At 46.6% G+C, this 25,000-nt stretch overlaps 1 protein-coding gene across 2 annotated transcripts in view; it reads left to right on the top strand.

The window, feature by feature from the left end:
• Positions 1-25,000, top strand: part of antxr2a (ANTXR cell adhesion molecule 2a) — a 158,190-nt gene that overhangs the window by 58,036 nt on the left and 75,154 nt on the right. For both annotated transcript variants that reach the window (XM_071352129.1, XM_071352127.1), the window contains 3 exons: positions 4,015-4,113; positions 10,251-10,424; positions 11,252-11,332. In XM_071352129.1, the coding sequence (XP_071208230.1) occupies positions 4,015-4,113; positions 10,251-10,424; positions 11,252-11,332 (354 nt within the window). The remainder of the gene's footprint in view (positions 1-4,014; positions 4,114-10,250; positions 10,425-11,251; positions 11,333-25,000) is intronic.

Genomic DNA, 25,000 nt, shown 5'->3' with positions numbered 1-25,000 from the left:
GCATTACATCACCCAGCATTACAACACCCAGCATTACAACACCCAGCATTACAACACCCAGCACCCAGCATTACATCACCCAGCATTACATCACCCAGCATTACATCACCCAGCATTACAGCACCCAGCATTACATCACCCAGCATTACATCACCCAGCATTACAACACCCAGCATTACATCACCCAGCATTACATCACCCAGCATTACAACACCCAGCATTACAACACCCAGCATTACAACACCCAGCATTACATCACCCAGCATTACATCACCCAGCATTACAGCACCCAGCATTACATCACCCAGCATTACATCACCCAGTATTACATCACCCAGCATTACAACACCCAGCATTACATCACCCAGCATTACAACACCCAGCATTACATCACCCAGCATTACATCACCCAGCATTACATCACCCAGCATTACATCACCCAGCATTACATCACCCAGCATTACAACACCCAGCATTACATCACCCAGCATTACAACACCCAGCATTACAACACCCAGCACCCAGCATTACATCACCCAGCATTACATCACCCAGCATTACAACACCCAGCATTACAACACCCAGCATTACAACACCCATCATTACAACACCCAGCATTACATCACCCAGCATTACAACACCCAGCATTACAACACCCAGCATTACATCACCCAGCATTACATCACCCAGCATTACATCACCCAGCATTACATCACCTAGCATTACAACACCCAGCATTACAACACCCAGCATTACAACACCCAGCATTACAACACCCAGCATCCAGCATTACATCACCCAGCATTACAACACCCAGCATTACAACACCCAGCATCCAGCATTACATCACCCAGCATTACATCACCCAGCATTACAACACCCAGCATCCAGCATTACATCACCCAGCATTACAACACCCAGCATTACAACACCCAGCATTAGATCACCCAGCATTACAGCACCCAGCATTACATCACCCAGCATTACAACACCCAGCATTACATCACCCAGCATTACAACACCCAGCATTACAACACCCAGCATTACATCACCCAGCATTACAACACCCAGCATTACATCACCCAGCATTACATCACCCAGCATTACATCACCCAGCATTACAACACCCAGCATTACAACACCCAGCATTACATCACCCAGCATTACATCACCCAGCATTACATCACCCAGCATTACAACACCCAGCATTACAACACCCAGTATTACATCACCCAGTATTACATCACCCAGCATTACAACACCCAGCATTACATCACCCAGCATTACAACACCCAGCATTACATCACCCAGCATTACATCACCCAGCATTACATCACCCAGCATTACATCACCCAGCATTACAACACCCAGCATTACATCACCCAGCATTACATCACCCAGCATTACATCACCCAGCATTACATCACCCAGCATTACATCACCCAGCATTACATCACCCAGCATTACATCACCCAGTATTACATCACCCAGCATTACAACACCCAGCACCCAGCATTACAACACCCAGCATTACAACACCCAGCATTACATCACCCAGCATTACAACACCCAGCACCCAGCATTACATCACCCAGCATTACATCACCCAGCATTACATCACCCAGCATTACATCACCCAGCATTACATCACCCAGTATTACATCACCCAGCATTACAACACCCAGCACCCAGCATTACAACACCCAGCATTACAACACCCAGCATTACATCACCCAGCATTACATCACCCAGCATTACAACACCCAGCATTACATCACCCAGCATTACATCACCCAGCATTACAACACCCAGTATTACATCACCCAGCATTACAACACCCAGCATTACAACACCCAGCATTACAACACCCAGCATTACATCACCCAGCATTACAACACCCAGCATTACATCACCCAGCATTACAACACCCAGCATTACATCACCCAGCATTACAACACCCAGCATTACAACACCCAGTATTACATCACCCAGCATTACAACACCCAGCACCCAGCATTACAACACCCAGTATTACAACACCCAGCATTACATCACCCAGTATTACATCACCCAGCATTACAACACCCAGCATTACATCACCCAGTATTACATCACCCAGCATTACAACACCCAGCATTACATCACCCAGCATTACAACACCCAGCATTACAACACCCAGCATTACATCACCCAGTATTACAACACCCAGCATTACATCACCCAGTATTACATCACCCAGCATTACAACACCCAGCATTACAACACCCAGCACCCAGCATTACAACACCCAGTATTACATCACCCAGCATTACAACACCCAGTATTACATCACCCAGCATTACAACACCCAGCATTACATCACCCAGTATTACAACACCCAGCATTACAACACCCAGCACCCAGCATTACAACACCCAGTATTACAACACCCAGTATTACATCACCCAGCATTACAACACCCAGCATTACATCACCCAGCATTACAACACCCAGCATTACATCACCCAGCATTACATCACCCAGCATTACAACGCCCAGCATTACATCACCCAGCATTACAACGCCCAGCATTACAACACCCAGCATTACAACACCCAGTATTACAACGCCCAGCATTACATCACCCAGCATTACATCACCCAGCATTACATCACCCAGCATTACAACGCCCAGCATTACATCACCCAGCATTACATCACCCAGCATTACATCACCCAGCATTACAACACCCAGCATTACAACACCCAGCATTACAACACCCAGCATTACATCACCCAGCATTACATCACCCAGCATTACAACACCCAGCACCCAGCATTACATCACCCAGCATTACATCACCCAGCATTACAACACCCAACACCCAGCATTACAACACCCAGCATTACAACACCCAGCATTACAACACCCAGCATTACATCACCCAGCATTACAACACCCAACACCCAGCATTACAACACCCAGCATTACATCACCCAGCATTACAACACCCAGCATTACAACACCCAGCATTACAACACCCAGCATTACATCACCCAGCACCCAGCATTACAACACCCAGCATTACAACACCCAGCACCCAGCATTACAACACCCAGCATTACAACACCCAGCATTACAACACCCAGCATTACAACACCCAGCATTACAACACCCAGCATTACAACACCCAGCATTACATCACCCAGCATTACATCACCCAGCATTACAACACCCAGCATTACATCACCCAGCATTACATCACCCAGCATTACATCACCCAGCATTACAACACCCAGCACCCAGCATTACAACACCCAGCATTACAACACCCAGCATTACAACACCCAGCATTACAACACCCAGCATTACAACACCCAGCATTACAACACCCAGCATTACATCACCCAGCATTACATCACCCAGCATTACAACACCCAGCATTACATCACCCAGCATTACAACACCCAGCATTACATCACCCAGCATTACATCACCCAGTATTACAACACCCAGCATTACAACACCCAGCATTACAACACCCAGCATTACAACACCTAGCATTACATCACCCAGCATTACATCACCCAGCATTACATCACCCAGCATTACAACACCCAGCATTACAACACCCAGCATTACAACACCCAGTATTACATCACCCAGTATTACATCACCCAGCATTACAACACCCAGCATTACATCACCCAGCATTACAACACCCAGCATTACAACACCCAGCATTACATCACCCAGCATTACATCACCCAGCATTACATCACCCAGCATTACAACACCCAGCATTACAACACCCAGCATTACATCACCCAGCATTGACTTCCAAGTCCAAGTTTTCAGGGTCATTCTATTCACATGCTTTCATATGTGTAAATATGTGTGTTTTTGTATATATGTGTGTGTGTGTGTGTGTGTGTGTGTGTGTGTGTGTGTGTGTGTGTGTGTGTGTGTGTGTGTGTGTGTGTGTGTGTGTGACTTTGTGCACCGACATTCATGACGTGTTTGTTATCCCCGTAGGAGCCGGAGGAGGATGACCAACTGCCCAAGAAGAAGTGGGCGACTGTAGACGCCTCGTACTACGGAGGGAGAGGGGCAGGAGGGATCAAACGCATGGAGGTTTACACTCTAAACACTCACTATGCTGGTCATGTAGCCATTGTGGAATTACTAGCTGGTTAGCTGTGTGTGTGTGCCTTTTACTTGCGTCCATCTTGCGAGTGACACAGATTGGAGGACAGTGAGAGACCCATAACATTCACTACACATGTTGTAGTCTGTACTACTGGTCTGGTTGTTTAACTTTTAACATCATTGGTTTCTCTGACACGGAGAGCCTGCTGCTGGATACAAGTGTACTTTTAATGGAGATTCAGAGGAACGAGGAAATCAATGGAAATGACATCGTTTTATTTCCGCCGTCTCTGCTCTGTCTAATGTGCATCACTCTATTTTGCTGCAGTTGACTTCCCTCAACAACATTACTAAACAGTAGTGTAGTTTTTAGCTCTGCCTTGGCTGGTTCATGCGTACGGTAAGGCCCATCACTCAGAACTAGTTCCCAGAGTGTGAACCTCCACGGACAGAGTGGGTCTGTAGTCATCTGGTGCTGAAATGTCACCTAGCAACCCAGAACGGAACAGCCTGGACGTTCTTTTGTTAAACGTTCCAGATGACAACAAACTCAAAACCCCTCGCTGTACTGTAGCTCTGCCCGGGCCGGCCAGTAATATCAGGGGCATAAAGCGAGTCTTCTGGGGTTCTGTGTGTGTGTGTGTGTGTGTGTGTGTGTGTGTGTGTGTGTGTGTGTGTGTGTGTGTGTGTGTGTGTGTGTGTGTGACTGTGTGTGTGTGACTGTGTGTGTGTGACTGTGTGTGTGGTATGATATGAGTCTGACATGACAGGTGCTGCCATCCCTCCTCCTCTCTCTCTCTTCTCAGCCTGGTTGTCTTAAGTCACAGGATGGATGGATCCAGGATAAAGGGTTGAGTGCTGCTGTCGGCTTCATGTAACTCTCCACCTCTCCATCTCCCTCCTACCTTCCAACTCTGGCCTTTGTTCCGCTCCCTCCCTCCCTCCCTCCCTCCCTCCCTCCCTCCCTCCCTCCCTCCCTCCCTCCCTCCCTCCCTCCCTCCCTCCCTTTCCTCCAAAGGGAATAGACATAGTTAAAACGTTCAAGCTAACATGTTTAAATCCCTTGCTTCACCACCCCTACCCCCTATCCCCTAACCCCTATCCCCTACCCAACCCCCCCCCCCCCCCCCCATATCCCCTACCCAACCCTTCCCCCTACCCCCTATCCCCTACCCTACCCAACCCTTCCCCCTACCCCCTATCACCTACCCACTAACCCCTATCCCCTACTCAACCCTACCCCCTCCCCATATCCCCTACCCAACCCTTCCCCCTACCCCCTGCCGTCTACCCCATCACCCAACTACTATCCCCTATCTCCTACTCTCTATCCCCTACCCCCTACCCTTCATTCCCTACCCCCTACTGTCTATCTTCTATCCCCTACCCTCTACTCTATCCTCTACCGTCTATCCCCTACCCCCTATCCCCTACCCCCTATCTACCCCTACACCCTACCTCCTACCCCCTACCGTCTATCCCCTACCCCCTTCTTTTACACCCTACCTACTACCACCTATCGTCTACCCCCTATCCTCTACCCCCCTACACCCTACCGTCTACCCCCTATCTCCTGCCCCCTACCTCCTACTACTCAGCACCAAGGACGATATTGGCATTGCAGGGATTTCCGAGGACGGTGGTGGCATTGCAGGGATTTCTGAGGACGTTGGTGACATAGCAGGGATTTCTGAGGACGTTGGTGACATAGCAGGGATTTCTGAGGACGTTGGGGGCATAGCAGGGATTTCTGAGGACGTTGGTGACATAGCAGGGATTTCTGAGGACGTTGGGGGCATAGCAGGGATTTCTGAGGACGTTGGTGACATAGCAGGGATTTCTGAGGACGTTGGTGACATAGCAGGGATTTCTGAGCACGTTGGTGGCATAGCAGGGATTTCCGAGGACGTTGGGGGGAAGCAATCATCCCTCCAGCTTTACCCACTAGTGTTGGGGCTTTGCTCAGCCACCGTCCTGTCCCCCATCTCCTCTTCTCTCTCTTCTTCTTCATACCATCCCCCCTTCCTTAACCATCCACAGTCCCTTGTTTTCATAAGATCATACCTTCAACTTCTTCCCAAGACTGTTGGAGCTTTGCTCAGAGCATTTCGTCTGTTCATGCGTCTGCTATCCACCATCTCCTCTTTTCATCTGTTCATACGTCCCCTTTCCACCATCCACTCTCTTCATAAACACCAGGTTGATACTCCTAGACAGCCCATCTCCACTTCTGAGGCTCTCTCTGGAGATCAGGGAAGAGGTTCTGTGGATCGTGGTAGAGGTTCTGTAGATCAGGGAAGAGGTTATATAGATCGGGTAGAGGTTCTGTAAATCAGGGAAGAGGTTCTGTGGATCAGGGAAGAGGTTCTGTGAATCAGGGAAGAGGTTCTGTGGATCAGGGTAGGGGTTATGTAGATCGGGGTAGAGGTTCTGTAGATCAGGAAAGAGGTTCTGTAGATCAGGAAAGAGGTTCTGTAGATCAGGGAAGAGGTTCTGTAGATCAGGGTAGAGGTTCTGTAGATCAGAGAAGAGGTTCTGTAGATCGGGGTAGAGGTTCTGTAGATCAGGAAAGAGCTTTTGTAGATCAGGGAAGAGGTTCTGTAGATCAGGGAAGAGGTTCTGTAGATCGGGGTAGAGGTTCTGTAGATCGGGGTAGAGGTTCTGTAGATCAGGAAAGAGGTTCTGTAGATCAGGGAAGAGGTTCTGTAGATCGGGGTAGAGGTTCTGTAGATCAGAAAAGAGGTTCTGTAGATCGGGTAGAGGTTCTGTAGATCAGGGAAGAGGTTCTGTAGATCAGGGAAGAGGTTCTTTAGATCAGGGAAGAGGTTCTGTAGATCAGGGAAGAGATTCTGTAGATCAGGGAAGAGGTTCTGTAGATCAGGGTAGAGGTTCTGTGGATCAGGGAAAAGGTTCTGTAGATCAGGAAAGAGGTTTTGTAGATCAGGGAAGAGGTTCTGTAGATCAGGGTAGAGGTTCTGTGGATCAGGGAAAAGGTTCTCTGGACTGTGGTAGAGGTTCTGTGGATCGGGGTAGAGGTTCTGTGGATCGGGGTAGAGGTTCTGCGGATCAGGGAAGAGGTTCTGTAGATCAGGGAAGAGGTTCTGTAGATCAGGGTAGAGGTTCTGTGGATCGGGGTAGAGGTGGTGGAGAGGTCATTTTCTCTCTTCCTGTAAAGGCAGTGTGTTGACTTTGTGGATCGGGGTAGAGGTGGGGGAGAGGTCATTTTCTCTCTTCCTGTAAAGGCAGCGTGTTGACTCTGTGGATCGGGGTAGAGGTTCTGTGGATCGGGGTAGAGGTGGGGGAGAGGTCATTTTCTCTCTTCCTGTAAAGGCAGTGTGTTGACTCTGTGGATCGGGGTAGAGGTGGGGGAGAGGTCATTTTCTCTCTTCCTGTAAAGGCAGTGTGTTGACTCTGTGGATCGGGGTAGAGGTGGGGGAGAGGTCATTTTCTCTCTTCCTGTAAAGGCAGCGTGTTGACTCTGTGGATCGGGGTAGAGGTTCTGTAGATCGGGGTAGAGGTGGGGGAGAGGTCATTTTCTCTCTTCCTGTAAAGGCAGTGTGTTGACTCTGTGGATCGGGGTAGAGGTGGGGGAGAGGTCATTTTCTCTCTTCCTGTAAAGGCAGCGTGTTGACTCTGTGGATCTGGGTAGAGGTTCTGTAGATCGGGGTAGAGGTGGGGGAGAGGTCATTTTCTCTCTTCCTGTAAAGGCAGCGTGTTGACTCTGTGGATCGGGGTAGAGGTTCTGTAGATCGGGGTAGAGGTGGGGGAGAGGTCATTTTCTCTCTTCCTGTAAAGGCAGCGTGTTGACTCTGTGGATCGGGGTAGAGGTTCTGTGGATCGGGGTAGAGGTGGGGGAGAGGTCATTTTCTCTCTTCCTGTAAAGGCAGTGTGTTGACTCTGTGGATCGGGGTAGAGGTGGGGGAGAGGTCATTTTCTCTCTTCCTGTAAAGGCAGTGTGTTGACTCTGTGGATCGGGGTAGAGGTGGGGGAGAGGTCATTTTCTCTCTTCCTGTAAAGGCAGTGTGTTGACTCTGTGGATCGGGGTAGAGGTGGGGGAGGTGTCATTTTCTCTCTTCCTGTGAAGGCAGTGTGTTGACTCTGTGGATCGGGGTAGAGGTGGGGGAGAGGTCATTTTCTCTCTTCCTGTAAAGGCAGCGTGTTGACTCTGTGGATCGGGGTAGAGGTGGGGGAGAGGTCATTTTCTCTCTTCCTGTAAAGGCAGCGTGTTGACTCTGTGGATCGGGGTAGACGTTCTGTGGATCGGGGTAGAGGTGGGGGAGAGGTCATTTTCTCTCTTCCTGTAAAGGCAGCGTGTTGACTCTGTGGATCGGGGTAGAGGTTCTGTGGATCGGGGTAGAGGTGGGGGAGAGGTCATTTTCTCTCTTCCTGTAAAGGCAGTGTGTTGACTCTGTGGATCGGGGTAGAGGTGGGGGAGAGGTCATTTTCTCTCTTCCTGTAAAGGCAGCGTGTTGACTCTGTGGATCGGGGTAGAGGTTCTGTAGATCGGGGTAGAGGTGGGGGAGAGGTCATTTTCTCTCTTCCTGTAAAGGCAGCGTGTTGACTCTGTGGATCGGGGTAGAGGTTCTGTAGATCGGGGTAGAGGTGGGGGAGAGGTCATTTTCTCTCTTCCTGTAAAGGCAGCGTGTTGACTCTGTGGATCGGGGTAGAGGTTCTGTGGATCAGGGTAGAGGTGGGGGAGAGGTCATTTTCTCTCTTCCTGTAAAGGCAGTGTGTTGACTCTGTGGATCGGGGTAGAGGTGGGGGAGAGGTCATTTTCTCTCTTCCTGTAAAGGCAGCGTGTTGACTCTGTGGATCGGGGTAGAGGTGGGGGAGAGGTCATTTTCTCTCTTCCTGTAAAGGCAGCGTGTTGACTCTGTGGATCGGGGTAGAGGTGGGGGAGAGGTGTCATTTTCTCATTTCCTGTAAAAAGGCAGCGTGTTGACTCTGTGGATCGGGGTAGAGGTGGGGGAGAGGTGTCATTTTCTCTCTTCCTGTAAAAAGGCAGCGTGTTGACTCTGTGGATCGGGGTAGAGGTGGGGGAGAGGTGTCATTTTCTCTCTTCCTGTAAAGGCAGCGTGTTGACTCTGTGGATCGGGGTAGAGGTGGGGGAGAGGTGTCATTTTCTCTCTTCCTGTAAAGGCAGCGTGTTGACTCTGACACGTTGACGCTCAACCCGCAGCGATGGAATGTACAGGGAATCTTTTCTTCATCAGGGTAGATAGTGTATCTTTCGTGAGGGATATCCCATGTTGCCTTAGTTTTACAGGCAGCAGTGTGTGTGTGTGTTTCTGCGTCCCTCCATGCAGGTGTGTTTTATTCATCACGATAGATAGACAGTATACAGTATGTCCTGTATATCTGTAGGGAGGTGGGTGTTTCCCAGGTGGATGGTGATCATGAAAATCTGTTCTGTATTGTAGAGGCTTAACCTACAGCTTGAAGAGCGTGTCGCTAATTAAACACTCACCTCTCTTCTGCCGTGCCGGTGGATTTACCCGGCAACAGCTGTGATGCATTTAATTAAAACAGGAAGCTTAGGGGGAAGCAGAAAAAAAGGCACTGTGGGAGAACAATAAAAACACCACCACACCTGTTTATTCAGGTAGGAAGCTAGGAGCTCACAAAACACCCTGGGATGAAATGCTGTGAAGCAAAACAATTAAAAAAACACCAAACCTTGTTATTCTTCTGGTTATTATTCTGGTTATCCTTCTGGTTATTATTCTGGTTATTCTTCTGGTTATCCTTCAGGTTAATATTCTGGTTATTATTCTGGTTATCCTTCAAGTTATTCTTCTGGTTATTATTCTGGTTATTCTTCTGGTTATTCTTCTGGTTATTCTTCAAGTTATTTTTCTGGTTATTCTTCTGGTTATTCTTCAGGTTATACGAAAGGGAGGATGGGACTTTTGTTTACACCCACATAGCTATGATATATGTGGTTAGCTAATGGATTAGTTTATGAATTGTGGGTAACAATCACGCTGTACGTTTACTTTTCAGGACGGTGTAATGTTACCAAAAGTTACCATCAAAATTAAGTATGTTTATTTTCACCTCCTCAATTGACTGAATGGGAACCTGAAATAACCCCCGGTCCCTGTCTGATGTTACTCCACCAGGTGCGTTGGGGAGAGAAGGGCTCGACGGAGGAAGGGGCAAGGCTGGAGAAGGCTAAGAATGCTGTAGTGTCTGTTCCTGAGGAGGTGGAAGAGCCCACGATGGCCAAACGGACCCCCAAACCCACCCCTACATACCACCAGCGCCAGGAGTCCAAATGGTATACCCCTATAAAGGTACGTTCAAGATGACGTCTGGAAACGGCACCCTATTCCCTTAAGTCTCTTGTTTTGGTCAGAGCCTGATAAGGCCGAGTCGGTTGGAAACGGCACCCTATTCCCTTAACTCTCTTGTTTTGGTCAGAGCCTGATAAGGCCGAGTCGGTTGGAAACGGCACCCTATTCCCTTAACTCTCTTGTTTTGGTCAGAGCCTGATAAGGCCGAGTCGGTTGGAAACGGCACCCTATTCCCTTAACTCTCTTGTTTTGGTCAGAGCCTGATAAGGCCGAGTCGGTTGGAAACGGCACCCTATTCCCTTAACTCTCTTGTTTTGGTCAGAGCCTGATAAGGCCGAGTCGGTTGGAAACGGCACCCTATTCCCTTAACTCTCTTGTTTTGGTCAGAGCCTGATAAGGCCGAGTCGGTTGGAAACGGCACCCTATTCCCTTAACTCTCTTGTTTTGGTCAGAGCCTGATAAGGCCGAGTCGGTTGGAAACGGCACCCTATTCCCTTAACTCTCTTGTTTTGGTCAGAGCCTGATAAGGCCGAGTCGGTTGGAAACGGCACCCTATTCCCTTAACTCTCTTGTTTTGGTCAGAGCCTGATAAGGCCGAGTCGGTTGGAGATGGCTTCCGGAAGTTTGGTTTCACTAATGTTTTCTCTTCACTGATTCTATGATTTACATTGTGATAGCAAAGTTATGGATTCCATACAACTGTTAGTGACAGTATCTTTGTTTTCCGTTGTCTCTGATTGTGACACATTTTGTATTGATAAATACAGCGATATGCCATGAATAAATGTTCAAGCACAGTCCTTTTTTTCCCTTCTTCCTGTTTTCAGGGTCGTCTGGATGCGCTGTGGGCTTTACTGCGGCAGCAGTATGACCGAGTTTCCCTCATGAGACCTACCACTGCGGACAAAGTAAGACACTGAATATAACCGCTGAGGTTCAACCCAAACCCATAACCCACAACCGCATACAACCAGCTATGAGATCCGAAACAGACACGGGTCATATCATAGCCATCATCAGCAGTAGTAACAGTGATATCTTGGCTTGTGGAGTTTCAGTCCTTGAACCACTCTACGTTATTGACCGCAGGAAGAAATGCTGTCATCGTGGCGTCAGCCAATGGGGATCTGAATAAAGACTAAAGATTAGGTAGCGAATTCCCGGACACAGATTAAACTTTTTTTGCTGGACAATGGACATTCTCCATTAAAAAGTGCTTTTTAGACTCAATCTGTGTCCGGGAAACCGGTCCTTGTCCATTGAATCTCTAATGTGCAGGATAGGCTTAATCTGTGAAACTGGCCCTAGATGTACGATAGAGCTGGGGTCGTGTGAGTCAGTTGTTTTAGTTTGTGAGTGTGGTTCAGAGGGCGGAAGTTGACTGGAACGTGTTGTTAGCATTGTGTTGTTGTAACCTAATGGGTGTAAGCAGCAGCTGCAAACTGTCACAGCAACAGCAGCAGAATGTGATGTCTGACAGGAATGGCCCTATATGGAGTACTCTGCTGAACTCTCATCAACCACACTCTCTACATCTCTCTCTCCCTATGTCATTTTCTCTCTCTCTCTCTCTCTCTCTCTCTCTCTCTCTCTCTCTCTCTCTCTCTCTCTCTCTCTCTCTCTCTCTCTCTCTCTCTCTCTCTCTCTCTCTCTCTCTCTCTCTCTCTCTCTCTCTCTCTCTCTCCCTATCTCTCTCTCTCTCTCTCTCTCTCTCTCTCTCTCTCTCTCTCTCTCTCTCTCTCTCTCTCTCTCTCTCTCTCTCTCTCTATGTCGTTCTCTCTCTCTTTCTCTCTCACTCTCTCTCTCTCTATGTCGTTCTCTCTCTATGTCGTTCTCTCTCTCTCTCTCTCTCTCTCTCTCTCTCTCTCTCTCTCTCTCTCTCTCTCTCTCTCTCTCGCTCTCTCGCTCTCTCGCTCTCTCGCTCTCTTTTTTATTACATACACTGAAAAACAATATAAACTTCAATTGAAATAAATTCATTAGGCCCTAATCTATGGATTTCATATGACTGGGAATACAGATATGCATCTGTTGGTCACAGATACCTTAAACAGAAAGTAATGGAGTGGATCAGAAAACCAGTCAGTATCTGGTGTGACCACCATTTGCCTCATGCAGCACGACACATCTCCTTCACATAGAGTTGATCAGGCTGTTGATTGTGTCCTGTGGAATGTTGTCCCACTCCTCTTCAATGGCTGTGTGAAGTAGCTGGATATTGTCGGGAACTGGAACACACTGTGGTACACGTCGATCCAGAGTATCCCAAACATGCTCAATGGGTGACATGTCTGGTGAGTATGCAGGCCATGGAAGAACTGGGACATTTTCATCTTCCAGGAATTGTGTGCAGATCCTTGTGACATGGGTCCGTGCATTATCATGCTGAAACATGAGGTGATGGCGGTGGATGAATGGCGCGACAATGGGCCTCAGGATCTTGTCACAGTATCTCTGTGCATTCAAATTGCCATTGATAAAATGCAATTGTGTCCGTTGTCTGGAGCTTATGCCTGCCCATACCATAACCCCACCATGGGGCACTCTGTTCACACCGTTGACATCAACAAACTGCTTGCCCACACAATGCCATACACGTTGTCTGCCGACTGCCCGGTATTGTTGAAACCGGGATTCATCCGTGAAGAGCACACTTCTCCAGCGTGGCCATTGAAGGTGAGCATTTGCCCATTGAATTCAGTTACAATGCCGAACTTCAGACAGGTCAAGACACTGGTGAGGACGACGAACACGCAGATGAGCTTCCCTGAGACGGTTTCTGACAGTTTATGCAGAAATTCTTTGGTTATGCAAACCCACAGTTTCATCAGCTGTCCGGGTGGCTGGTCTCAGATGATCCCGCAGGTGAAGAAGACGGATGTGGAGGTCCTGGGCTGGCGTGGTTACACATGGTCTGCGGTTGTGAGGCCGGTTGGACGTACTGCCAAATTCTCTAAAACGATGTTGGAGGCGGCTTATAGTAGAGAAATGTATATTCAATTATCTGGCAACAGCTCTGGTGGACATTCTTGCAGTCAGCGTGCCAATTGCACGCTCCCTCAAAGCTTGAGACATCTGTGGCATTGTGTTGTGTGACAAAACGGCACATTTTAGAGCGGCCTTTAAATTGTCCCCAGCACAAGGTGCACCTGTGTAATGATCATGCTGTTTAATCAGCTTCTTGATATGCCACACCTGTCAGGTGGATGGATTATCTTGGCGAAGGAGAAATGCTCACGAACAGGGATGCTAGAGAAATAAGCTTTTATTATTTCAGCTCATGAAACATGGGACCAACACTTGACGTTTTATATTTTTGACTCCGTGTAGATCTGGCGTCTCCCTAAACAACAGGAAGCAGATTGTACAGTCAAATTTCCTGACGTTTCTTGACTATGGTGACATCATTTACCAGAATGCATCAGCCACTACTCTTAAACCTTTGGATTCTGTCTACAATAGCTCCCTTTGCTTAATCACAGGTGCTAGTTTTTATAGTCATCACTGCATCCCGTATCAAAAGGCTGTCTGGTTCTCATTAGTCCCTTAGATCACTTCACTATTCTCTTTTTGTTTACAAAGCTCTACTACCCAATCTTCCGACTTACCTAACTTTGTTATTGAAGTGTAAAAACATGACATACCAAACCCGGTCACAGGGTTGGTTAACTCTTCAAGTTCCTCGGAACTCCACCAATTTAGGTAAATCCGCTTTTAGTTTTAATGTGCCTCACTGCTGGAACAATTTGCAGAACTCATTACAATTGGATGTTCTGCTGCCGCTCGGACTGTTTAGGGTTGATTGAGGACCTAGTAGCTGAGCTGTTGTTCATCAACGTTGTGTTTTGTTTTACGTTGTATTTGGTTGTTGTATTGCTTTGATCAGGGCACCCATGGGAATGAGACCCTGGACTCAATGGGTCTTTCCTGAATAAATAAAGAATTAATCAATAAATAATACTGGGAGTTTTCATCGTCAAGATATGTTATTGTGTTTGGTAAACATTTGTGATGATGTCGATCAGTGAATGAGATCACTCAGGCAGATAAATAAACAATTTGTCTTAGGTTTATCGGCAGCTGTGTGTGTGTGTGTGTGTGTGTGTGTGTGTGTGTGTGTGTGTGTGTGTGTGTGTGTGTGTGTGTGTGTGTGTGTGTGTGTGTGTGTGTGTGTGTGTGTGTGTGTGTGTGTGTGTGTGTGTGTGTGTGTGTGAGTGTGTGTGTGTGTGTGTGTGTGTGTATCTTCACCCATGGGAAATAGCTAACCTGTGTAATGAAGTGGCTAATACACAGGAAATGACACACGGTTGTGTAAAGAAAACTCCACTACATGTTATTTGTCCTTCCTGATTTCACAGTTAAATGGAACAAAGTGGTTGCTAACCAAACCAAATCCTGGTGATGAGTTGCCATGAGTTACCAGACATACAGATGGACAGACATGAGAGTAGTGTATCCTCTCCCTGTCCCTCCCCGGTGTCCTTTCGGATGCCTAACCTTGGCGCTGTATTTCAAGTTCTTGATCAAGTCTGTGGCGAGGTGCTACCATAAGGGATCAACATCTGAGGAGTTCCAGGCAGGTAGGGGAGGGAGGGAGGGGAGGGAGGGAGGCGGGAGGGAGGAGAGGCAGGGGAGAGTCCCAGGCAGACTGGTGGCAGGCAGGCAGGGGAGGGAGGGAGGCGGGAGGAAGGGGAGGAGAGGCAGGGGAGAGTCCCAGGCAAACTGGTGGCAGACAGGTAGGGGAGGGAGGGAAGCGGGAGGAAGGAGAGGGAGGGAGGCAGGGGAGAGTCCCAGGCAGACTGGTGGGAGGCAGGGTGGGCCACCACAGAGCACAGTGAAGAGGAGTGTAGAGAAGAGGGCAGACATGGAAAGGAGGTAGGGGAGAGGGAGGACAGGAGGGGGCGGTGGTCTTTGATGACCGACAGCAAGCCCCCGGGGTCATGAATGTTTCAGTGGGCTGATTGGCAGTGCAGTGTTACAAAAACTCATACAGGTGTTAGGAAGCAGGTTGTCACAAACATCTGTTCAGCATGGGGAGCTCGGGGTCTTTCCCTCGCTCCTCTCTCTCCCTCCATCCGTCTATCCCTCCTCCCTCCCTCCTTCTCTGAGCCCCACAACCCAGGCTGCTGCAGTGGAGAGAGAGCGAAGAGAAAGAGAGAGCGGGAAAGAGAAATAGAGCAGAGGGAGAGGGCCCCAGGACCACGGCTGGGGAGAGAAAGAAAGAATGAGCGGGTTGAGGGGAATGGAGAGAGAGAGGGGAAAACGAACAGCTAGTTTTTTGGTCTCACATTTAACGCCTGAGGGCGTGCAACACCAAAGGTAGAGCGGGGGTTGGCCACAGCTGTGGTGCGGCTCTCGCCCCAGGGCAGGGGCGCAGAGATCTGATGTGGTTTGACTGTGTTGTCGTGGAGACCGGGGAGACAGGGAGCCACTTCAGAGCCAAGTTAGCAACCCAACATCTGCCGCTAAGTTTTAGCCCTGCTAGGGATCCACTGGGAACAGCAGGTAGAGAAAGCGAGGGATGGAGGGAGGGATGAAGGGAAGGATGGAGGGAGGGAGAGGGAAGGCTGGCCTTACTATGCTGCTGGTGGTGTGGCTGAATATATCAGTGGATGGAGTACCAGCCTAAACCATGTTTTGATTGAACTCAGGGAAGGTAAGGTACATTTTGAAAGTTCATGTTATGGATTTGATTTCATGTTTAGTTTTTTTTCATCTGTTTTCATACAAATAAATAAAATAAATGAAAGGGAGCTTGATGAAGGAAACAGAAAGGGAGCTTTACAGCACATCTCTCCCCTACTAGAAGGGAGCTTTACAGCACATCTCTCCCCTACTAGAAGGGAGCTTTACAGCACATCTCTCCCCTACTAGAAGGGAACTTTACAGCACATCTCTCCCCTACTAGAAGGGAGCTTTACAGCACATCTCTCACCTACTAGAAGGGAACTTTACAGCACATCTCTCCCCTACTAGAAAGGAACTTTACAGCACATCTCTCCCCTACTAGAAGGGAGCTTTACAGAACATCTCTCCCCTACTAGAAGGGAACTTTACAGCACATCTCTCCCCTACTAGAAGGGAACTTAACAGCACATCTCCCCTACTAGAAGGGAGCTTTACAGCACATCTCCCATACTAGAAGGGAGCTTTACAGCACATCTCTCCCCTACTAGAAGGGAGCTTTACAGCACATCTCTCACCTACTAGAAGGGAGCTTTACAGCACATCTCTCACCTACTAGAAGGGAGCTTTACAGCACATCTCTCACCTACTAGAAGGGAACTTTACAGCACATCTCTCCCCTACTAGAAGGGAGCTTTACAGCACATCTCTCCCCTACTAGAAGGGAACTTTACAGCACATCTCTCCCCTACTAGAAGGGAACTTTACAGCACGTCTCTCCCCTACTAGAAGGGAGCTTTACAGCACATCTCTCCCCTACTAGAAGGGAACTTTACAGCACATCTCTCCCCTACTAGAAGGGAACTTTACAGCACATCTCTCCCCTACTAGAAGGGAGCTTTACAGCACATCTCTCACCTACTAGAAGGGAGCTTTACAGCACATCTCTCACCTACTAGAAGGGAACTTTACAGCACATCTCTCCCCTACTAGAAGGGAGCTTTACAGCACGTCTCTCCCCTACTAGAAGGGAGCTTTACCGCACATATCTCCCCTACTAGAAGGGAACTTTACAGCACATCTCTCCCCTACTAGAAGGGAACTTAACAGCACATCTCTCCCCTACTAGAAGGGAGCTTTACCTCACATCTCTCCCCTACTAGAAGGGAACTTAACAGCACATCTCCCCTACTAGAAGGGAGCTTTACAGCAAGTCTCTCCCCTACTAGAAGGAAACTTAACAGGACGTCTCCCATACTAAAAGCTATAGATCTGGGCATTGTTCAAGACGTATAATGTCACTTGAGCGTTTCCCCTGAATACATTGAAGCCTATTAAAATCATGGCAGTGATAACACATACCTTATTAGCTGCTTTGCTACAGACGGACGGCCAGTCTCCTTAGGGCAGGCTTGTAATGAGAGAGAGAGACATGTTGTCTTGTCTAACAAGACAACATGTTAGACAGCAGTGGACCTGGGCCCTCTCTCTCTCTCTCTCTCTCTCTCTCTCTCTCTCTCTCTCTCTCTCTCTCTTTCTCTTTCCTGTCTCTCTCTTTCCTGTATCTCTCTCCTCTCTTTGTTTGACTGTGTCCCCTTGTCTCCCAGTCTGTGAAAGCGTTTTCATTTAACAGCCATCAGTCATGTTGTGAACACTGCTCGGAGACCAGTTTAATTAAGTGACTGATAGCAGGAGGAGAAGGAGGAGGGGGGACAGGAACTCTTCAAGAAAGCATGCCATCAGATGGAAGGAGGGAGGAAGCGGGAGAGAAAGGGAGTGAGGAGGAGGAGGGCAGTTTAGTATGCTGGCTTAGGAACTCCTTTTGCATTCAGGAAATAATGCCAATCAGATGGAGTAAGGGAGGGATAGAGGGAGGGAGGGGGGAGGGGGAAGAGGGAGGGAGGGGAAGAGGTAGGGAGGGGGAAGAGGGAGGGAGGGAGAAAGAAGAGGGAGGGGGAAGAGGGAGGGAGGGAGGGAGAAAGAAGAGGGAGGGGGAGAGAAGAGGGAGGGAGGGGGAAAGGGAGGGAGGGGAAAGAGGGAGGGAGGGGGAAGAGGGAGGGAGAAGAGGGAGGGAGAAGAGGGAGGGAGGGGGAAATGGAGGGAGGGAGAAGAGGGATGAGACAGAGAAAGGAAGGGGAGTAAAGGGTGGTACTCTATGTTGGCATAGGGCAGGCTGAGGGGCACCAGGGTTACGAAGCATGGCATACTGTAGCCTGGCTGGGTTGGGCTTGGCTTGGCATAGGTTGGTGTTCCTCGAAGTCCCAGTCATGGACATGGCCAGGCGTATGGCACTGTGTATCACTCTGTCTGCAGCACAGATTAGTAGTGTGACTCTCTCTTACCAGAGAGGACTGGATCAGGCTTGAGAGAGCCAGCCACATAGTTGACTGTTTCCCTGTTTGTTTGTGTACAGAGTGAGTCACTGTAGCAGACTGGCTGATGGACTGGAGTGTCAGTACAGGGCACTGAAAGGCCAACACGTTCAGCAGGACTGATGGAGAATGGCAATGGAATTCAATGGATTCCAATGGATTCAATGGTATTTTAGTCCTTCGTGAGTTATTATATATTTAAATCAGATCTTTGTTTCCTCCTGTAAACAGTGCCTTGTTATCGGCCTGGAAGTTGTCACACCACTAAAATGTCCTGTTCCATCAAATGTACTACAGAGTTTAATATCCAGCAGGATTGGAAATAATTTGGCAGTGGATATTAGGTTGAAACGAGCCACCAGATCAGAGAGCATGACATTAAGTCATTAACAGGCTAATTGGAATTAAACCATGGTGTCAGGAACAACAAATCGTTTTAAAACAACAGAACATTGTTTTGTTTCACATTTTTGTTTACAAAGTGGTGGCCGTCACCCCTTAGTTGTTTTTGTTCTCAGTTTCTCAGTTGTTCTAAGTTGTTCTCAGTTTCTCAGTTGTTCTAAGTTGTTCTCAGTTTCTCAGTTGTTCTCAGGTGTGTGAGGTGGTGGGGTGTGTGGATGTGTGGTTCTGGTATGGTTTGGTCTGGTATGGTTTGGTCTGGTCTGTTATGATCTGGTATGGTTTGGTCTGGTCTGTTATGGTCTGGTATGGTTTGGTCTGGTCTGTTATGGTCTGGTATGGTTTGGTTTGGTCTGTTATGGTTTGGTCTGGTCTGTTATGGTCTGGTCTGGAGAGGTGGTGGGGTGTATGGTTGTGTGGTTCTGGTCTGTTATGGTCTGGTCTGGTCTGGAGAGGTGGTGGATGTGTGGTTCTGGTATGGTTTGGTCTGGTCTGGTCTGGTCTGGTGAGGTGGTGGATGTGTGGTTCTGGTATGGTTTGGTCTGGTCTGGTCTGGAGAGGTGGTGGATGTGTGGTTCTGGTATGGTTTGGTCTGGTCTGGTCTGTTATGGTCTGGTCTGGTCTGGAGAGGTGGTGGATGTGTGGTTCTGGTATGGTTTGGTCTGTTATGGTCTGGTCTGGTCTGGAGAGGTGGTGGATGTGTTGTTCTGGTATGGTTTGGTCTGGTCTGGTCTGGAGAGGTGGTGGATGTATGGTTTGGTCTGGTCTGTTCTGGAGAGGTGGTGGATGTGTGGTTCTGGTATGGTCTGTTATGGTCTGGTCTGGAGAGGTGGTGGGGTGTATGGTTGTGTGGTTCTGGTCTGTTATGGTCTGGTATGGTTTGGTCTGGTCTGTTATGGTCTGTTATGGTCTGGTCTGGTCTGGTCTGGAGAGGTGGTGGATGTGTGGTTCTGGTCTGGTCTGGAGAGGTGGTGGATGTGTGGTTCTGGTCTGGTCTGGAGAGGTGGTGGATGTGTGGTTCTGGTCTGGTCTGGAGAGGTGGTGGATGTGTGGTTCTGGTCTGGTCTGGAGAGGTGGTGGATGTGTGGTTCTGGTCTGGTCTGGAGAGGTGGTGGGGTGTATGGTTGTGTGGTTCTGGTCTGTTCTGGAGAGGTGGTGGATGTGTGGTTCTGGTCTGGTCTGGAGAGGTGGTGGATGTGTGGTTCTGGTCTGGTCTGGAGAGGTGGTGGGAGGTTGGAGGAAGAAGTACAAAGGTGGGAGAGAGAAAATTACAGGAGACAAAATTATGGACTGAGAGAGATGAGAGACAAACATGAGGTCCATAATTATTAATTACATTTATTGAGTCATTAGATTTCCCCCAAACATTTTATTCTTAATAAAACCCTCGTGATTTTATGAGAATAAATAAAAAATGTTTTGCAGGAAGTAAATCTTTCTAGTTAATTGTGCCTGTTTTGTGGAAAAGTCAAACATGGCATACAAAATAAATTAAATTGAGCACAATAAGCTGTTTATCAGATGTGGATATCAGCTCAGGACCATTTTAATATATTTTAATATATTTTATCTGCTTTTGCAGATTCCAGCTTCTTTTCCAAATAATTTTCATTGTCCGGATTAAAGCTTTATTTTCTTCAGCTGTGTTCTTAATCCAATCCATTACATAGTATATTATTTTAATATTCTTATGCGTGTTTTCAGAAGATGTTGTTGTTGTGTGTTTCCCGGGTAGAGTGTTTTCAGAGGACATGTTGTTATTTTTGTTGTCTGGCTCAGTCTGGGGGTCCACATGGATTGGAAATCCCTCCCTCCCTCCCCCCTCTCTCTTCTCCCTCCCTCTCTCTTCTCCCTCCCTCCCTCCCCCCTCTCTCTTCTCCCTCCCTCTCTCTTCTCCCTCCCTCTCTCTTCTCCCTCCCTCTCTCTTCTCCCTTCCTTTCTTTTCCTGTCTTTTTCTTTCCTCTCCTTTTGTCTGTTTGTTTTTGATTGGTTAGTTAGGAATAGGCTGGTACCTGCAGTTTGAACGGGGGGGGGGGGGGGGGGGTTTGGCGTCTCCGTTAGCTAGTAGTCCCTACGTCCTCCTCTCTCTGCTGCCTGATCAGAAGTGACCTGCTGTACCCAGTGCTGCTTTTTCACCCACAATCCTTCAGACTGGCCGTGACACACACCGTTACACACACACACCGAGACACCCCCCCCCTCCATCACCTATTAAAATCAAAGCCCTGGTTGGGCGCTGAGCGCTGGAACGCTAGATTTAATTATAGTACATTATTGTTAATGTCAGCGTTACAGGAGAAGAGGACCTCTCTCTCTGTCTGTCTGTCGCACGCATTAGGCTACTCTCTGACAGATGTATACAGGAATCACACGCAATCTCAGTAATCTATTCTAATGCAAGCCTCATCCAAGTCCCCTTGATTTGAATGTTTAAAAAGACGTAACCCCGGGTTACGGGTATTTGTGTTATGCGCGCGAATATGTTTTGGGTGAATATTCAATGATGCTAGTGTTTTTGTATGCATTAATTATGCATTAATTATGCATTAATATAATGGTGTGTTAACGCTCGCTAACATGTTTTGAAAACCTATCGGGGAAATCTTATCAGCAGTTGTTATGAGTAAAATGCACTTGATTTTTTAAAAACAAATATTATATTCAAATAAACATATACTGTATCAGGTGTCTTCAAACTCATCATGTAACAAAATAATCAGAGCCTTTGTTATTGTTTCCCAAAAGAGGGAGTCATTTTTTAGAATAGTTTGGTTTTTGGTTTACAGATGAGGAAATTATAGTTCTGTAAGAGAAAATGTTTAAATATAATTCCAATATTTATCTGTTGACAACTTGTAGTAATTATTATATTATATCCACTCCTATTATAAATTAATATTCTATGTTTAAAAAAAAAAATCTGATTCCTCCTAGATTTATTCCTTTGAAGATGTTGTTTCTTGCCTTTTCAGTGTTGAATTGAATTTCTGCATTTTATCAGTTGTAATTTATATCTGTATAGTCTAATTTAGTTTGTGTCTCTTTGAGCTCAGACTGTAAAGCCCGGGGTATGTTTTAGCAGACGTCTAGTGTACAGCTAATTTATGACAACGTCTTAGACTAAATAGGCCGAGGTACTGAGCCTCACTCCTATTGTGAACGGAATAGACCGCATAGTGAGCAGCGGAGCAAATGTTCCTCTATTCATCATTATGGTTTGGAGTCCGGTGTAACACACACACACACACACACACTACACACACACACACACACACACACTACACACACACACACACACACACACACACACACACACACACTACACACACACACACACACACACACACACACACACACACACACACACACACACACACACACACACACACACACACACACACACACACACACACACACACACACACACACATTATATAACTAACTATAGACTGCCCAGCCCAGAGTAGAGGAGAAGACCACTGGTAAGTTAACTGGTTGAGTATCAGTCTCCAAAGGTCAGTGATGAGAATTAGCCGTGATCTAGCGGCAACCCGTCAGACAGACCTGTCACTGACTGGCTGCCAAGACACACACACACACACACACACACACTAGCCGTGATCTAGTGGCGACCCGTCAAACACGTCACTGACTTGCTGCCAAGAGGTCACCCTTCACCCAATTACTGCCCTGCATTTCGTTAACTCCTTCCTGTCCGCCTGGCAACCACCCGGGCCACAGCCACCGATTTTGTTATTTAATTAGCTTGATTATGCAAATGAGCGTTATCATGCATATGAACGTCTCTAGACCTATTTCTCTTGTAGTAAACTGTATGCCGGACAACTATTAAAAGCAGTTTTATTTCTATTTGACACTAATTAATTGCACTCGTTAAAGCATGACTGTTGCTGCTCGCTCCTTCGTGAGGTTAAATGATCTCAAGCGGGAAGTTAACTGTCCACCAACACAAAGAAGTGTGCTTCTGGGCTCGCCGCTGCTGTAACAACGCCTTAGACCAGTTCTTATACTGTGGCTACAGTAAATCATTATATTTTTTACCTTTTAAACTGACCTTAGACCAGTTCTTATACTGTGGCTACAGTAAATCATTATATTTTTTACCTTTAAAACTGATCTTAGACCAGTTCTTATACTGTGGCTATAGTAAATATGAATGATATGTTTTACCTTTTAAACTGATCTTAGACCAGTTCGTGTAACGTGGCTACAGTAGATTTGTAACTTCCCAGTATATATATAGGTTAATGTGAAAGGTGTCAAATCAGAGTTTATTGGTCTCATACACAGATATGCAGATGTTCAAATCAAATTGTGTTGGTCACATACAAATGGTTAGCAGATGTTAATGTGAGTGTAGATAAATGCTTGTGTTCCTAGCTCCAACAGTAATATCTAGCGAAATGCTTGTGTTTCTAGCTCCAACAGTAATACCTAGCTAAATGCTTGTATTTCTAGCTCCAACAGTAATACCTAGCTAAATGCTTGTGTTTCTAGCTCCAACAGTAATATCTAGCTAAATGCTTGTGTTTCTAGCTCCAACAGTAATACCTAACTAAATGCTTGTGTTCCTAGCTCCAACAGTAATATCTAGCTAAATGCTTGTGTTCCTAGCTACAACAGTAATACCTAACTAAATGCTTGTGTTTCTAGCTCCAACAGTAATACCTAACTAAATGCTTGTGTTTCTAGCTCCAACAGTAATATCTAACTAAATGCTTGTGTTCCTAGCTCCAACAGTAATACCTAACTAAATGCTTGTGTTCCTAGCTCCAACAGTAATACCTAACTAAATGCTTGTGTTCCTAGCTCCAACAGTAATACCTAGCTAAATGCTTGTGTTCCTAGCTCCAACAGTAATACCTAACTAAATGCTTGTGTTTCTAGCTCCAACAGTAATACCTAACTAAATTATTGTGTTCCTAGCTCCAACAGTAATACCTAGCTAAATGCTTATATATATATATATATATATATATATATATATATATATATATATATATATATATATATAAGCAGAATATATATATATATATATATATATATATATATATATATATATACAGTATGTGTGAGATTTACTTGTACCCTCCTACACACACACACACAAAACAGTTCACCCTCAATTGTTCTGCTGTCACGACTTCGGCCGAAGTTGATGCCGGTCTTCTAGCCACCGGTCTTCTAGCCATCGCCGATCCATTTTTCATTTTCCATGTGTTTTGTCTCGTTGTCCCACACACCTGGTTTTCATTTCCCAATTACTGGTCATGTATTTAACCCTCTGTTTCCCCCCCATGTCTTTGTGTGTGATTGTTCTTTGTTCAGGTCGGAATGTTCCGGCTGGTTTGTACCGGGTGCTGTTTATCACCCATGTTTTGTGGCAACCGTTCTTTTTTGCACTTTGTAAATTGTTTACTTTGTGTTGTCGAGTAAAGTACGTTGTTTCACCAACCTGACATCTGCATCTCTTGCGAATATTATACCATCTTAGATATAAAAAAAAAAGACGCCTCGTATTTGATCAATATGTCATTCCTCATTATAATAGATGTTTGGGATGCTGATGATAAAACGTCATAAAGCAGCTGATTAACCTCGATGACCGCGTGATCTTTTATAATGGATACGTTGTCTCACCTTAAATCCGATGACAGATTTAATGAATGGATCGTTGATGTAATTAATGTTTTTGTTAATTGTTTTTGAGTCATAAAGGACAGTAGCTGATCAAAGATAAGTGTTAAGGTGTTTATATGAGCTGTAACTGTCAAATAGAGACGATTAAACTCCATTTTTACTTCAACATTAGGCCTATTTTTTGTCCTTTTAAAAGATTGTAGATGTCAAAACATATCCCACTGCGGTCACTTATAGAGAATTGCTTGCAAACACGACTGCAAGCCACTTGGATAAATGGGCCTGCTAAATGGCATGTAATATGTATTATTATATCAACATGAACAGTGTTGGAAATAATCTAGTCAGTCCATCTACTCTATAAAGCCCTGCTTCTAGTCAACCCATCTATTATATAAAGCCCTGCGTCTAGTCAACCCATCTATTATATAAAGCCCTGCTTCTAGTCAACCCATCTATTCTATAAAGCCCTGCTTCTAGTCAATCCATCTATTATATAAAGCCCTGCTTCTAGTCAAT

The sequence above is a fragment of the Salvelinus alpinus genome, chromosome 19 (assembly GCF_045679555.1).
Source record: "Salvelinus alpinus chromosome 19, SLU_Salpinus.1, whole genome shotgun sequence".
NCBI lineage: Eukaryota > Metazoa > Chordata > Actinopteri > Salmoniformes > Salmonidae > Salvelinus > Salvelinus alpinus.
Note: the sequence above shows the minus strand (reverse complement) of the source record. Positions and strands in the feature narration are given on the sequence as shown.